The 15946-nt window shown below is 53.5% G+C and overlaps 1 protein-coding gene across 2 annotated transcripts in view; it reads left to right on the top strand.

The window, feature by feature from the left end:
• MROH1 (maestro heat like repeat family member 1) overlaps window positions 1-15946 on the top strand; it is a 65031-nt gene that overhangs the window by 13259 nt on the left and 35826 nt on the right. The window contains exons 9-23 of one of the 2 annotated variants that reach the window (XM_015850410.2): window positions 440-518; window positions 2365-2478; window positions 2622-2695; window positions 2937-3056; window positions 4401-4508; window positions 5561-5705; window positions 5788-5828; window positions 6556-6697; window positions 6780-6832; window positions 7687-7794; window positions 8598-8717; window positions 10429-10551; window positions 11213-11359; window positions 11495-11521; window positions 15504-15626. In XM_015850410.2, coding sequence (XP_015705896.1) covers window positions 440-518; window positions 2365-2478; window positions 2622-2695; window positions 2937-3056; window positions 4401-4508; window positions 5561-5705; window positions 5788-5828; window positions 6556-6697; window positions 6780-6832; window positions 7687-7794; window positions 8598-8717; window positions 10429-10551; window positions 11213-11359; window positions 11495-11521; window positions 15504-15626 — 1524 coding nt within the window. The remainder of the gene's footprint in view (window positions 1-439; window positions 519-2364; window positions 2479-2621; window positions 2696-2936; window positions 3057-4400; window positions 4509-5560; window positions 5706-5787; window positions 5829-6555; window positions 6698-6779; window positions 6833-7686; window positions 7795-8597; window positions 8718-10428; window positions 10552-11212; window positions 11360-11494; window positions 11522-15503; window positions 15627-15946) is intronic. The other variant, XM_015850411.2, reaches the window with a different exon arrangement.

Consider the following 15946-nt stretch of genomic DNA (forward strand, 5'->3'; position numbering starts at 1 on the left):
CATAAGGACCCCGTAAATACCCTATACAGCCCTCTTCACCCCATAACACCTCATAAGAACCCAAAATGTACCCTATGAAAGCCCCCTGACCCCATGAGGACTCTATAAAGACCCCATAGGACTCTTTAAGGAACCCATAGAACCCCATAAGGACCCTATAAACCCCTCCTGACTCCATAAGAACCCCATAAGGACACCATAGGACTCTTTAAGGAACCTTTAGAACCCCATAAGAACCCCTTGCTTGCGTAGCACCTGGATGGGTCGAGTCGTTTTGGATAGGGGGCAGGGGGCACAGCCGAAGGCATTGGGTCCTGGTGGGTCCCCCTACCCCATAGGAGGTGCTGCCCTGCTCCCACCCCATGCTTGGTGGGTGTGGAGCTTGGTGCCCACATGGGGATGCTGTCACCCCCCCCCAAACCCACCCTTAATCCTCCAGATCTGCACTCCTGCCGACCCCGCTGTGCCCCTGACCGTCAAAAACCACACGGAGGTCCTTCGGTGTTTCACTGTGCTCGGTAAGGCGTGATGTGACCCCTCGGAGGTCTTCTCCAACCTTATGGATTTTATGGGTCTGTTTAGGGTCGTGGTGGTTGTGGGTTGGGGTTGGTCTGGGGGATCTTGGAGGTCTCTTCCAACCTTAATGATTCCATTGATCTATTTAGGGTCATGGTGGGGGTGGATTGGGGTTGGACTGGATGACCTCAAAGGTCTTCTCCAACCTTATTGATTCCATGTGTCTATTTGGGGTCATGGTGGTTGTGGGTTGGGGTTGGTCAGGAGGATCTTGAAGGTCTCTTCCAACCTTAATGATTCTGTGGATCTATTTAAGGTCACAGTGGGGGGAGTTGGGGTTGGACTGGAGGAGCTTGGAGGTCTTCTCTAACCTTAATGACTCTATGAGTCTATTTAGGGTCATGGTGGGTGTGGGTTGGGGTTGGTCTGGGGGATCTTGGAGGTCTCTTCCACCCCGAATGATTCCATGGTTCTATTTAGGGTCATGGTGGGGTGGGCTGAGGTTCGGCTTAGGGATTTTGGAGGTCTTGTCCACCCTGAATGATTCTGTGGATCTATTTAAGGTCACTATTTAGGGTCATGGTGGGTGTGGGTTGGGGTTGGTCTGATTCTGTGGATCTGATTCTGTTGGTCTGGGGGATCTTGGAGGTCTCTTCCACCCTGAATGATTCCACGGTTCTATTTAGGATCATGGTGGGGTGGGCTGAGGTTCAGCTTAGGGATCTTGGTTGGAGGTCTCTTCCAACCTTGATGATTCCATGGGTCTATTCAGGGGCATGGTGGGGGTGAGTTGGGGTTGGACTGGATGACGTCGGAGGTCTTCTCCAACCTTATTGATTTTATGGGTCTATTTAGGGTCATGGTGGTTGTGGGTTGGGGTTGGACTGGAGGAGCTTGGAGGTCTTCTCCAACCTTACTCATTCTATGGGTCTGTTTAGGGTCAGTGTGGGGGTGGGTTGGGGTACCCCCTCCCTATAAGCATTCAAGGGGCTGGGCTGGATGGGACTTTGAGGAGCCTGGTCTGCTGGGAGGTGTCTCTGCCTGTAGTAGGAGGCAGGAACTAGAGGATCCCTTCCAATCCAAACCATTCTTTGATTCTATGATCTTAAAGGTCCTTTCCAACCCGAACTGATCCTGGAGGTCTTCTCCAACCTGAGTGGTTCTGAAGGCTGGTAGAAACAGGCTGTGGGGCGCTGCTCAGGGCCACCTCTGCTCCCTTTGGGGCACACCAGCCCCTTCCATGGGCAGGGTCTGGGGTCAAAGCATTTCTCCAAATCATAGAAACATGGATTGAGTTGGGTTGGGAAGGTCCTTAAAGATCCAAGAGCTGTGGAATAGTTGGGTTGTAAAGGTCCTTAAAGATCATAGAACCATGGGATGGTTGGGTTGGAAAGGTTGTTGAAGGTCATAGAAGCATAGAATGGGTTGTGTTGGAAGAGACTTTATTGATTGTGGAGTCACGGTGTGGTTGGGTTGGAAGAGTCTTTACAGAGCTCTGGAATGGTTGGGTGGGAAGGGTCTGGGAAGGGTCTTTGAAGATCGTAGAGTGGTGGAGTGGCTGTGATGGGAAGGTCCTTACAGATCATTAGAGGTATGGAATGGTTGGGTGGGAAGGGTCTGGGAAGGGTCTTTGGAGATCATAGAGCAGTGGAGTAGATGTGTTGGGAAGGTCCTTACAGATCATTAGAGCTCTGGAATGGTTGGGTTGGAAGGGTTCTTGCAGATCATAGAGCCATGGAGTGACCCCAGCTCCAGTTGACCATGGCTTTTTGCCTCCCACGGGGCACAGTCCCATGGGTAGGGCCCATTGGGGCGCAGTGCAATACATCCCCCATTGCTGTCCCACAGCCTGCTCCTTCCCTGACCGAGTGCTGACCTTCCTCCTCCCCAAACTGGAGAGCAGCAGCGAGAAGACGCGCGTGGGGACGTTGCTCATCATGAGGCAGATCATCAACAGCGCCCGTGAGTACGGCGGGAGCTCTGAGCATCCAGCTCTGCCATCATGGTGTCAGACGGTGATGGGGTTGGGGGAGGAGGAGGAGGAGGAAGGGAGCAGAGCTGCATCAGCATCACTGACCTCGGAGTGTCCGTCCTTCTTTTTGCAGCCTCTCAGATGGAGATTAAAAAGCCCTCCATCCTTTCTTCCATGAAACTTCCCCTTCAAGACAGCAACAACAAGGTGAGCAAAGGTGGTTCCCCAAAACCTGGGGGTTCCCAGATCCCTTCCCCCATTTCTGGAGCTCCTCACCTGGTCCCAGCGCTGCCCACTGGTTGGACTGGGTGGTCTTGGGGGTCTTCTCCGCCATTAATGGCAGTTTAGTCTTCTGTGTGGGCGCGGTGGAGGTGGGCTGCTGGTCAGACTTGGCGACCGTGGTGATCTTGATGGTGATTCCAACCCTGGTGCCTCCTTGTGGTCGCAGGTGAGACGCGCCGTGGTGCAGGTGATCAGTGCCATGGCTCACCACGGCTACCTGGAGCAGCCTGGTGGGGAGGCCATGCTGGAGTTCCTGGTGCGGCAGTGCGCCCTGCCCTCAGATGCGGTAAGGATCTGGCAGCCCCTCACCCTACCCCACCTGCCCTACGGCTCTGTGATCTTTCAGAACCCATCCAATCCAACTGTTGAGTAGTTCTATGTTTCTGATCTATAAGCACACTTCCAACCCAACCCAATCCATCCTATAGTGGTGGGATCTTTCAGGACCCTCCCAACCCAACTGTTGAGTAGTTCTATGTTTCTGATCTATAAGCACACTTCCAACCCAACCCAACCCAATCCATCCTATAGTGGTGGGATCTTTCAGGACCCATCCAACCCAACTGTTGAGTAGTTCTATGTTTCTGATCTATAAGCACACTTCCAACCCAACCCAATCCATCCTATAGTGGTGGGGTCTTTCAGGACCCTCCCAGCCCAACTGTTGAGTAGTTCTATGTTCCACTGATCCTATAAGCACACTTCCACCAACCCAATCAAATCTTGTGTGGGATCTTTCAGGACCCTCCCAACCCAGCCCATTGTATCATTCTGGGATCTTACAGGACCATTCCAACACATCTGTTCAGTGGTCCTGCGACTCTGATCTATAAGGATCCTTCCAACCCAATCGCTTTGCTATCCCATCATTCTCTAACCTTTCAGGACCTTTCCAATCCAGCTGTTCTACAGTTCTGTGATTCCATGATCTTTCAGGACCCTTCCAACCCAACCAGTCTGCGGTTCTATGATTCTCTGATCTTTCAGGACCCTTCCAACCCAACCCTTCTGCAGTTCTATGGTTCTCTGACCTTCCAGGACCCTTCCAACCCAACCATTCTCCTGTTCTATGGTTCTCTGACCTTCCAGGACCCTTCCAACCCAACCATTCTCCAGTTCTATGATTCTCTGACCTTTCAGGACCCTTCCAACCCAACCATTGTGCAGTTCTATGGTTCTCTGACCTTTCAGGACCCTTCCAACCCAACCATTGTGCAGTTCTATGGTTCTCTGACCTTTCAGGACCCTTCCAGCCCAACCATTATGCAGTTCTATGGTTCTCTGACCTTTCGGGACCCTTCCAACCCAACCATTCTGCGGTTCTATGCTTCTCTGACCTTTCAGTACCCTTCCAACCCAACCATTCTCCAGTTCTATGATTCTCTGACCTTTCAGGACCCTTCCAACCCAATCACTGTGCAGTTCTATGGTTCTCTGACCTTTCAGGACCCTTCCAACCCAACCACTGTGCAGTTCTATGCTTCTCTGACCTTCCAGGACCCTTCCAACCCAACCATTCTCCAGTTCTATGGTTCTCTGACCTTTCAGGACCCTTCCAACCCAGCCCTTAGGTGGTTTTATGATTCTCTGATCCATAATTTGGGGTTTTGATGACTTTCCCTCCCCGCAGCCCCAGAAGCCGCTCCCAGACGGGGATGACCCCACGAGTGACAGCGTGCGGAGCATCAGCGTCAACACGCTCCTCCTCCTCAGCACCACCGTCGATCGGATGAACAACGTGAGTGTGCGCCGGTGTCCCGTCACCCGCTGCTCTGGGGGGACGTCTCCTCCTCTGTCACCATCCCATCCCCTCTGAGTGCTGGGTTCAGGGGGGCTCAGAGTCATGGAATCACTGAATCACTGAGGTTGGGATGGACCACCAAGAGCACCCAGTCCAACCATCCACCTACCATTAATATATGTAGTAAACCCAGTAAACCCCAATAAACCCCATTAAGTGCTCCATTGGGAAATGGAACGGAGAAGTGGTGTTGGGGTCATCATCCCCGGGGTTGTTCAAACCTGGGAGGTGTAGCACTTGGGAACGTGTTCAGTGGGACGGGTTGGAGTGGGGTTGGGGATCTTGGAGGTCTTTTCCAACCTTGATGATTCTGTGAGTCTTTCTAGGGTCATATCCCTGAGCACCCTTCCAGCTGGAAGGGGTGGGTTGAGGTTGGACTGGGAGATCTTGGAGGTCTCTTCTGACCTTAATGACTTTGTGGTTCTATTTAGGGTCATGGTGGAGAGGTGTTGGGCTTGGGGATCTTGTAGGTCTCTTCCAATCTCAATGACTCTATGGTTCTACTTAGGGCCATGGTGGGCTGGGTTGGGGTTGGACTGGATGATCTTGGTGGTCTTCTCCAACCTCACGGAATCTCTAGTTCTGTTTAGGGTTGCAGTGGGGTGAGCTGACCATTGGACTTGGGGATCCTAGAAGTCTCTCCCAAACTTAATGACTCTATGGATCTATTTAGGGCCATAGTGGGTTGGGTTACGGTTGGATTGGAGAATCTTGGAGGTCTCCTCTGACTTTAGTGACTCTAAAGGTCTATTTAGGGTCGTGGTGGGATGTGTTGGTGCTGGACTGGATGATCCTGAAGGTCTCTTCCAACCTTAATGACTCTGTGGGTCTATTTAGGGCCATGATGGGGTGGGTTGGTGTTGGGTTGGGGGCATCACAATTCTCATTGAACCTTAACAACTCCATGCTGCTCTGAAAACCCCTGGAGCTGGCATCTCCCCCCTCCCATCCCGCTGCACTGTGGGCTCTGCATCCCCCACCCCATGCAGGTGCTGTGGCCGTACCTCCTGGAGTTCATCACCCCCGTGCAGTTCACCAACGCGCTGACTCCCATCTGCAAGAGCCTCATGCATTTGTCCGTGAAGAAACGAGAGGAGGGAGGGAACGCATCCCTGATCCCATACGACCTCAATGGTTGGTACGGGTGTGAGGGGAAGGTTGATCTGCTCGGGGTTAGGGGGAGATGCTGTCTTACGCCATTTTCCATCTGTTGTAGGAAATCTTCCTTCACCCCACGCCCTAACAACGCGGCTGCTGGTACGTGGTTTGGGGACAGAGTGCTGCCCATCCTTGGGTGATGATATGAGGGCAATGGGACACGGGGGGAATGGGTTGAACCCAACAGACAGGGCTCAGATGTGGGGAAATCCTCCAACCAGAGGCGGTGCAGCCCCAGCACTGCAGCATGGAGCTGTGGGTCCCCATCCCTGGAGCTGCCCGAGGGCGTGGGGGGGGGGTCCTGGGCAGCCTGAGCTGGGGGGCAACCAGCACACGGCAGGGGGTTCTTTCCAACTCAACCCAACACATCCTGTGGTTCTCTGATCTGTAAGGACCCTTCCAACTCAAGTCATGCTGTAATTCCATGCTTTTTTGATCTTTAATGGCCCTTCCAACCCAGCCGTTCCATGATTCTATAACCTTTAAGGACCTTTCCAACCCAACTCATTCCATAGCTTTGTTGTCTTTAATGACCCTTCCAACCCAAGTCATACTCTGATTCCATCTTTCTTTGATCTTCAGAGACCCTTCTAACCCCACCCTTTTTATGGCTTTGTGATCTTTAAGGACCCTTCCAACCCAACCATTCCATTGCTCTGTGACCTTCAAGGACCCTCCCAACTCATTATATGTCTCTATGAACTTTCAGCACCCTCCCAACCCAACTCTTCCATTCCTCTGTGACCTTCAAGGACCCTCCCAACCCCTTCTGTACCTCTGTGACCTGTCAGAACCCTTCCAACCCAACACATTGCTCCCTTTGTAGGTGGTGTCCTCCCGGCCGTACACCGGGGATGGTCGGGGCGCAGCAGCCCTGCGGCTCCTACACGCTTTGTGCTGCAGCGTCCACCCTGCACTGGAGCAGCTCTGGAGCAAAAGGGTTCCTCTGCTGGTGGAGCGCATTGAGGGTAGGAGGGGGTTTCTCTATGGGGGTAGGGAGTTGCCTGAGACCCACTGGGGGTAGAAGAGCACAAAGGATTTTTCTCCTAGGGAATACTGAGATGTCGCTGCACCCGGAGGAGTGGGAAGAGGAGCTGCTGCTGGTGGGTGCTTCTGCACTGCTGGAGGTGGGAGGGTGAGGTGGGGGTGGCTCTGGCGCTTGGGATCCATGTACCGGGATGGGGCTGGACCGGTCCAACCCTTTCCAACTCAACCCAACACATCCTATGGTTCTCTGATCTGTAAGGACCCTTCCAAGTTGGCCAATGGTTGACTCAACAGTTGACCAGTGGTTGACCCAACAGTTGACCAGTAGATGACAAATGGTTGATCCAGTGGTTGGCCAATGGTTGACCCAGTGGTTGACCAACAACTGACCAACAGTTGACCTGGTGGTTGATCAGTTGTTAACCAGCTGTTTGGCAGCAGTTGACCATGAGCCAGCAGTGAGCCCTGGTGGCCAAGAAGGCCAATGGTTGACCAACTGTTGACCAACAGATGACCAACAATTGGCCAGTGTATGACCAGTGATTGACCAACAGTTGACCAATGGTTGACCACAAGGCAGCAGTGAGCCCTGGTGGCCAAGAGGGCCAACGGGACCCTGTGGTGCATTGCACATAGCGCAGCCAGCAGGGCAGGAGGTGCTGCTCCCCTCTGCTCTGCCCTGGGGGGCACTGCTGGAGCACTGCGTCCAGTGCTGGGCTCCCAGTTCAGGGCAGACTGGGAACTGCTGGGAGAGCCCAGCGGAGGGGGTGGGGATGGGGGGGGCCTGGAGCCCCTCCTGGTGGGGACAGGCTGAGAGCTGAGGGCTGTGCAGCTCAGGGAGAGAAGGCTGGGAGGGGTCTGGGCTGTGCTGATGGCTATCTTGGGGGTGGGGGTACAAGGAGGGGGTTGGTTGGGCTGGGCGAGCTCTAGAGCTTTCCAACCTTGACCACCCTGTGGTTCTGTGACCCAGCTCCTGCAGGAGACACTGGCGGCCGTTTCAGACAACGCTTGGATCTGCCACTTTGTGACGGAGATGTGCCGGCAGCTCAACGGCTACAACGGGTTCCCCACTGAGAAGGTGAGGGATGTGGGACCAGCACTGGGATGGTCCTCACTGGGACCAGTCTGGAGTGCAGGGCTGTCCAAAGCATCGTCCTTCCTGCTGCACCTCTGTGCTGGGAGAAGGGTGCTGGGAGGGAATCAAAGTGGAATAGGCTAAACAGGGAGGTGGTTGAATCGTCATCCCTGGATGTGTTTAAGAGCCGTTGGGATGTGGTGCTCAGGGATATGATTTAGTGTAGGGTTGTTAGAGTTAGGGTTCTGGTTATAGGGTACTATGGGTATAGGGTGCTATGGTTATAGGGTACTATGGTTATGGGGTTCTGGTTAGGCTGCGGTTGGACTTGATCTTTGAGGTCTTTTCCAACTTGGGTCATTCTATGATTCTATGGGTCTCTATGAGTCTCTATAGGACGCTATGGGTCACTATGGATCTCTATGGGGTCACTATGGGTCTCCGTGTGTCGCTATTTGTCTCTATGGGTTGCTATGTTCCCTCACTGAGGGATATGATTTAGTGTAGGGTTGTTAGAGTTAGGGTTCTGGTTATAGGGTACTATGGTTATAGGGTTCTGGTTGGGCTGCGGTTGAACCTGATGATCATCAAGGTCTTTTCCAACCTGGGTAATTCTATGATTCTAAAGTATCAGCGTTTTGATTGGGGCGGGTGGGCGCATTTAAAAGTGGATTCTTCCCATTTCCAGTGCATGCAGCGGTGTGTCAAGGGCTCGTCCTGGGGCAGCAGTCAGTCCCGATGTCTGTCCTGCTGTCCTCGTGTCCATGCTGGAGGCTCAGGTCCCTAATGCTCCTTTGTCCTTCCAGAACTTTCTGTACAAGTGCATCGGGACGACGCTTGGGGCATGCGTGAGCAAAGAGTTGGTCCAGAAGCAGCTGCAGGAGCTGCTGGAAACGGCCCGGTACAACGAGGAGGCAGAGTGGGAGGTGAGAGAGACCTGAAGAGGATTTGGGGTCCTGCTGCGTCCCCAGGCTGGGGCTCACATGGCCCCATGGGGGGCTATGGGGCTTCCCACTGCCCATCCCGGTGAGCTCAGTGCTGTATTGTGACCGTGGCTGAGTCACCGAAGATTTATTGATGCCTTTTGGGGAGTGCAAATGTAGCAGGCTCCCCCCAGGTGGAGCTCTCTCCCCTCTTTGCTCGAGCACAGCCCATAGAGAATCGGCTTTACTGGGAGATCTCCAGAGTTCCCTTCCATCTCCTTCATTTCTGCAGTTCTGTCATCCTATAGGAGGGTCTCCTCCCACTCCTGGTGCTTCTTCCTGGGGGTGAGGAGATCCCCTGGGCTCTGGCAGCTCTTGGCTGCGTTGCTGACATCCGTCCTCCCTCCATGCTGTGCTCTTTGGAGCATTCATGCTCCTTGCAGACACGGTGGGGTGTGTGGCAAAACACTCGGCCAAGAAGGACCTGCAGGTCATGGTTAGCCAATGGTTGACCAACGGTTGACCCAGCTCTTGACAAAGGATTGACCAACAGTTGACCAGTGGTTGACAGATGCTTGACAACTAGTTGACTGGTGGTTGATGAGTATTCAACCAGTGGTTATCCAATGTCTTACCAATGGTTGACCCAACTGTTGACAAAGGATTGACTAACAGTTGACCAGTGGCTGAGAGATGCTTGACAACTGGTTGACGAGTATTCAACCAGTGGTTAGCCAATGTCTTGCCAGTGGTTGACCAATGGTTAACCCAACTGTTGACAAATGATTGACCAACAGTTGACCAGTGGCTGAGAGATGCTTAACAACTGGTTGGTGGTTGACATGTATTCGACCAGTGGTTAGCTGGTATCTTACCAGTGGTTGACCTAACGGTTGATTCAACTGTTGACAAAGGATTGACCAACAGTTGACCAGTGGTTGACAGATGCTTGACAACTAGTTGACTGGTGGTTGATGAGTATTCAACCAGTGGTTAGCCAGTCTTACCAGTGGTTGACCAATGGTTGATCCAACAGTTGACCTAACGGTTGACAAATGTTTGTCCAGCGTTTGACCAGTGTGAGACCAACAGTTGACCGGTGGTTGATCAACAGTTGACCCATTGGTTGACCAGCAGTTGTCCAGTAGTTGGCCATTGGCTGACCGACCTTCGGCCAATGTTTGACTCAACATTTGATCCAACAGTTGACCTACAGTTGTCCGTGAGCCAGCAGTGAGCCCTGGTGGCCAACTGGGCCAATGGGGACCTTGTGGTGCGTGGCCCAAAGTGCGACCAGCAGGGCAGGGAGGTGCTGCTCCCCTCTGCTCTGCCCTGGGGGGCACTGCTGGAGCACTGGGATTTGTACTATCCCACCTATGGTCCCACACTCATCCAGGAGCACCACACCGCACCACAGCCCCCTCTCTGTGTGGTGCAAACACCGTCTCTTGCTGCTCCCATTTGCACAGCTCTGCTGAGGGCTGAATGAGCACTTGATGGCGTTCCATCCTCACCTCCTGTGCCGTGTTGCTTCACTGATGTCACCGTGTCACCACACCTCCCATCCCCATAGGGGGCAGTAGCTGCCAGCGCTGAGCTCAGCTGGGCACGGCTCAGCTGGGGGCAATTAAACCAATCACGGGGCTCTATTCAAGTGTCACCGGGGTTGGGAATTAATTGCTTTCTGCTAATGTGTTTTCTCCGCTCCCTCCAGGGACTCGCTTCGTGCTTCGGGATCTGTGCAATAAATCACCTGGAGGAAACGCTGGCCAAGCTGGAGGATTTCGTGAGGTCCGATGTCTTCAAGAAATCTGTGGGGCTGTTCAGTATTTTCAAGGTAAGGGGCCTCGGTGCCCCCTAAGGGCCGTATTGTGTTTGGTGTGGGGCTGGAGGACCCCAGACTGCAGAAGGGGATTGGCAGCACCGTGTCCTGGTCTGAGGGCCCCAGTGCAGGGAGACATGGGGTGGTGGGAGTGGAGGGGGAAGGAGAGGGCACAGGGATGCTCGGGGGTGGAGCAGCTCTCAGGATGAAGGGGTGAAGTGTGTGAGGCTGTGGATGGGGCCTTGGGAAGCCAGAGATGGTGGGGGGCAGCCAGCCCATGGCAGGAGTGGGGTGGGAGATCCTTTCCAACCCAACCATGCTGTAGTTCTGTGATCTATAAGTACCCTTCCAACCCAACCATCCCATGGCTCTATGATCTGTAAGGACCCTTCCAACCCAACCATCCCATGGCTTTATGATCTGTAAGGACCCTTCCAACCCAACCATCCCATGGCTCTGTGACCTTTGAGGACCTTTCCAACCCAACCAGAGCTGCAGTGACAACTGTGGGTGGCAAACAGGAACCTGTGTCTCAGGCGAGGACATGCCACATGGTTCTATGGAGCTTTGGGCACCTCTGCTGCTGACAGAATGGGGGGCATGAAGACCTCAAAGCACAAGGAGGGGGCCCTGATTCCCCCAGAGCCCCCACTGAACCGTCCCATCTACCCACCAGGACCGCAGTGACCACGAAGTGGAGAAGATCAAGAGTGCCCTGATCCTGTGCTACGGGTTCGTGGCCTCACACGCTCCCAGGGAGCTGCTGCTGTCCCGCGTCGAGGCCGACATCCTGAGGAACATCTCCCAGTACTTCAGCACCAAGGTGGGCATTGGGGTGGGGGGCATTGGGTGAGGGGCACGGAGCGCTCCAGGTGGTGGGGTGGGGAGGGGGGCTGCACAGGGACCGGCTGGTCCTACAGGTGGCCCCAGCACTCAATGCCCACGTCTTGTTTTGCAGGTTCTGGGGATAAAGGTAGAGACCAAGGTACAGTGTGGGGCGCTCAGTCTGCTCTGCTCTCTGCTCTGTCCTGCTCTCTCTACCTCTGGGCTTGGGGCTGGGGCTGGGAGTGGGGGATTCTCCTGATCCTAAGCCAATATCACCAGGCACAACTCGCTCCATGGAGTTCTTTCCTATTGGGTTGGGGTTTTTTGGAGGTCTGAATTTTGGGAGGTGCTGTGCAAAGCCAGGAGATCCTTATGGGTCATTTCCAACCGGGGATGGAAACAAAGGGTGTAAAAAAAGAGGGGTAAAAATGGTGGCTGGGAAGAAAACAACGATCAAAAGCTGAAAGGATTTGTGTTGAAGTAGTGCCCACACACACCTGAATCGGTCCTTCCCCATATAATGCTACAATACAGCACGATACAACACAACCATCCCGTGACTCTGTGGTCTGTAAGGACCCTTCCAACACAACCCAACACAACACAACCATTCCATGGCTCTGTGGTCTGTAAGGTCCCTTCCCAACTCACCCAACACAACACAACCATTCCATGGTTCTGTGGTCTGTAAGGACCCTTCCAACTCAACCCAACCCAACAAAACACATTCCATGGCTCTGTGGTCTGTAAGGTCCCTTCCAACTCAACCCAACCCAACCCATTCCGTGGCTCTGTAATCTGTAAGGCAGATAGATGTAGTTGGTAAGATCCCTTCCAACCCAATCCAACACAACACAACGATTCCATGGCGCTGTGGTCTGTAAGGTCCCTTCCAACTCAACCCAACCCAACATAACACATCCATGCCATGGCTCTGTGGTATGTAAGGACCCTTCCAACACATCACAACACAACACAACCATGCCATGGTTCTGTGGTCTGTAAGGACCCTTCCAACACACCCCACCCAACAATAAACACAACCATCCATGGCTCTGTGGTCTGTAAGGACCCTTCCAACACAACCCCACCCAATATAACACAACCATTCCATGGTTCTGTGGTCTGTAAGGTCCCTTCCAACTCAACCCAACCCAACACAACCATTCCATGGTTCTGTGGTCTGTAAGACCTTCAACTCAACCCAACCCAACATAACACATCCATCCATGGCTCTGTGGTCTGTAAGGTCCCTTCCAACTCAACCCACCCAACCATTCCGTGCTCTGTAATCCGTAAGGCGAAGATAGATGTTTGGTAAGATCCCTTCCAACCAATCAACACAACACAATGATTCCCATGCGCTGGTGTCTGTAAGGTCCCTTCCAACTCAACCACCCAACATAACACATCCATGCCATTGCTCTGTGGTATGTAAGACCCTTCCAACACATCACACACAACACATCCATGCCATGGCTCTGTGGTCTGTAAGATCCCTTCCAACCCTACCCAACACAACCATGCCATGGCTCTATGGCCTATAAGGATCCTTCCAACCCAAAAGAGCACAATCCAATACAACACATTCCATATCTCTGTAATCTGTAAGGTCCCTTCCAACCCAATCTGCACAACGCAACCCAGCACAACCATTCCATGGCTCTGTTGTCTGCAAGGACCTTTTCAACCCTGCACAACTCATTCATGTCTGTGTAGTCTTATCAAGTAGATAGAGGCAATCTATAGGGTCCCTTCCAACCCAACCCAGCACAACCGTTCCATGGTCTGTAAGGTCACTTTGCATCCCACACACATCACACAACTCAACCCATTCCGTGTCTCTGTCATTGATAAGGTCCCCTCCAACCCTGAACAACCCAACTTAACTGAGAACATTCAATGTCTCTGTAGTGTGTAAGGTAGATAGATGTGATCTATGAGGTCTATTCCAACCCAACAAGTGAACACAACCCAGCACACTGTTCTATGTCCATAAGATCCCTTCCAGTCCAACACAACAACCAAACACAGCAGAACACAACCAACCCATGGCCCTGTGGTCCATAAGAACCCTTTCAACCCAACCCAACAGCACACAGCCTCCAACAGAATCCTCCCTATGGCTCTAAACAGTCTAGTACGAACCAGCTTTCAACCCAACCAACAGAACCATATTCCTTATGGCTCTAACGATCTATAGAACCCTTTCAACCCAAACCAACAAACCATCCTATGGCTCTGCGGTCTATAAGAACCCTTTCAACCCAACCCAACAGAACCATCCTATGGCTCTGCGGTCTATAAGAACCCTTTCAACCCAACCCAACAGAACCCATCCTATGGCTCTAAGTTACCTTCCAACCTGACCATTCCACAGCACCATAGAAGGTCCCTTCCAACCCACTCCATTCCATACCTCTATGGTCTATAAGGACCCTCCCACCCCATGGTGCTGCCCCAGGCCCCTCACTGATAGATGCAGTGCCCACCTCCAGCCCCCCCTGTCCCCTTCCTCTCCCCCCACAACGCATTGAACCTCAGAGCCCCAGCTGCAGAAATTCATGGAGCTCATTTCCCCACTTCCCCCCAGGGAACCATCACTCACCATCCAGACAACAAAGCACAGATTGCCGTCCTGGGGGGCAGCCAGGGGGCTGCATCTCTATCTGTACTTAATTTTCAAGGCTGACCGATGACAAATGGCGTTTGTCTCATTGAGGTGAAGCTGTCAGGGCCCCCCGTCCCCCATCTGCACTAACACATCTTCCTTTGGGCTCCTCTGGCACTAACAGCTCCACGGGCTCAGCTGGGATGAGGGAGCGCCGCTAATTGGGGTGGGGGGCAGCCCCCATATGGCCATTGTTCCCATTCACTGTGTCTGCCATTGTCAGTCCCTGTGGGGGTGGGGGTGTGATGGGCTGGAGCTTCGTGAGCAAGAGTTGATGGGGGGCACAACCAAGGGGTGCTGGTTTTTGGAGATATAGGAGGGTCTGGGGGCTCCTGGTGCTGCCTCAGCAGGGAGCTGAGACCCCAAAGTGTTGCCCCACTACAGGATGTGGGCAGGGGGTGTTGGTGCCCCATTGGCAATGAAGGTCCTGGTGCCCCATGGCTATGGGGTTCCTAGTGCCTCATTGTTATGAGTACCTTGGTGCCCTATGGCTATGGGGTTCCTAGTGCCCCATGGCTATCAAGGTCCTGGTGACCCATAGTTATATGGGGTTCGCAGTGCCCTATGGCTATTGAGGTCCTGGTGACCCATAGTTATATGGGGTTCCCAGTGCCTCATTGGCAATGAAGGTCCTGGTGACCCATGGCTATGGGGTTCCTAGTGCCTCATTGTTATGTGAGTGCCTTGGTGCCCTATGGCTATGGGGTTCCTAGTGCCCCATGGCTACCAAGGTCCTGGTGACCCATAGTTATATGGGGTTCCCAGTGCCCCATGGCTATGGGGTTCTGTTTCTCCATGGCTATGGGGGTCATGGTGCCCTATGGTTATGGGGTTCCCATTCTCAGTGGCTATGGGGTTCCCAATTCTTTATGGCTCTGAGGGTCCCAATGCCCCATGGCTATGGAGTTCTGATTCTCCATGGCTATAGGGGTCACGGTGCCCCACAACTTGGGATTCCAAAATCTTAGTGGTTATGAGGGTCTCAGCGCCCCATGGCTATGGGGTTCTGATTCTAATGGCTGTGGGGGTCATGGTGCCCTATGGTTATGGGGTTCCCATTCTCTGTGGCTATGGGGTTCCCAATTCTTTATGGCTATGGGGTTCTGTTTCTCCATGGCTATGGGGTCATGGTGCCCTATGGCTATGGGGTTCCCAATTCTTTATGGCTATGATGGTCACAGTGCCCCATGGCTATGGGTTTCTGACTCTAATGACTATGTGGGTCATGGTGCCCTATAGTTATGGGGTTCCCAATTCTTTATGGCTATGATGGTCCCAGTGCCCCATGGCTATGGGGTTCTGATTCAGATGGCTATGGAGGTCATGGTCATGGTGCCCTATGGTTATGAGGTTCCCAGTTCTTTATGGCTATGATGGTCCCAGTGCCCCATGGCTATGGGATTCTGATTCTCCATGGCTATGGGTGTCGCGGTGCCCCATGGCAGTGATGTCACCGTGGTTCTGTGCTCAGGACCTGACCCTGAAGCTGTGCCTCATCCGGAGCATCGCCATGATCAGCCGCGCCGTCCGCGGCAGCACCAAATGCACCGACTTCATTCTGGGTCGCAAAGCCGAACTCGTGGCGCAGATGGTGGTGAGAACCGGGGCCAGGGTTGGGTGGGTTGGGGAGGGTTGGGATCTCTGGGGCAGTGAATGGGGTGGATGTGACCATCCCTGTCCCCATCCCTGTCCCCATTCTTGTCCCCATCCCTGTCCCCATTCCTGTCCCCATCCTTGTCCCCATTCTTGTCCCCATCCTTGTCCCCATTAATGTCCCCATCCTTGTCCCCATCCCTGTCCCCATCCCTGTCCCCATCCCTGTCCCCATTAATGTCCCCATCCTTGTCCCCATCCTTGTCCCCATCCATGTCCCCATCCTTGTCCCCATTAATGTCCCCATCCTTGTCCCCATCC

This window comes from Coturnix japonica, unplaced genomic scaffold (assembly GCF_001577835.2).
Source record: "Coturnix japonica isolate 7356 unplaced genomic scaffold, Coturnix japonica 2.1 chrUnrandom424, whole genome shotgun sequence".
In the NCBI taxonomy this organism is placed as follows: Eukaryota; Metazoa; Chordata; class Aves; order Galliformes; family Phasianidae; genus Coturnix; species Coturnix japonica.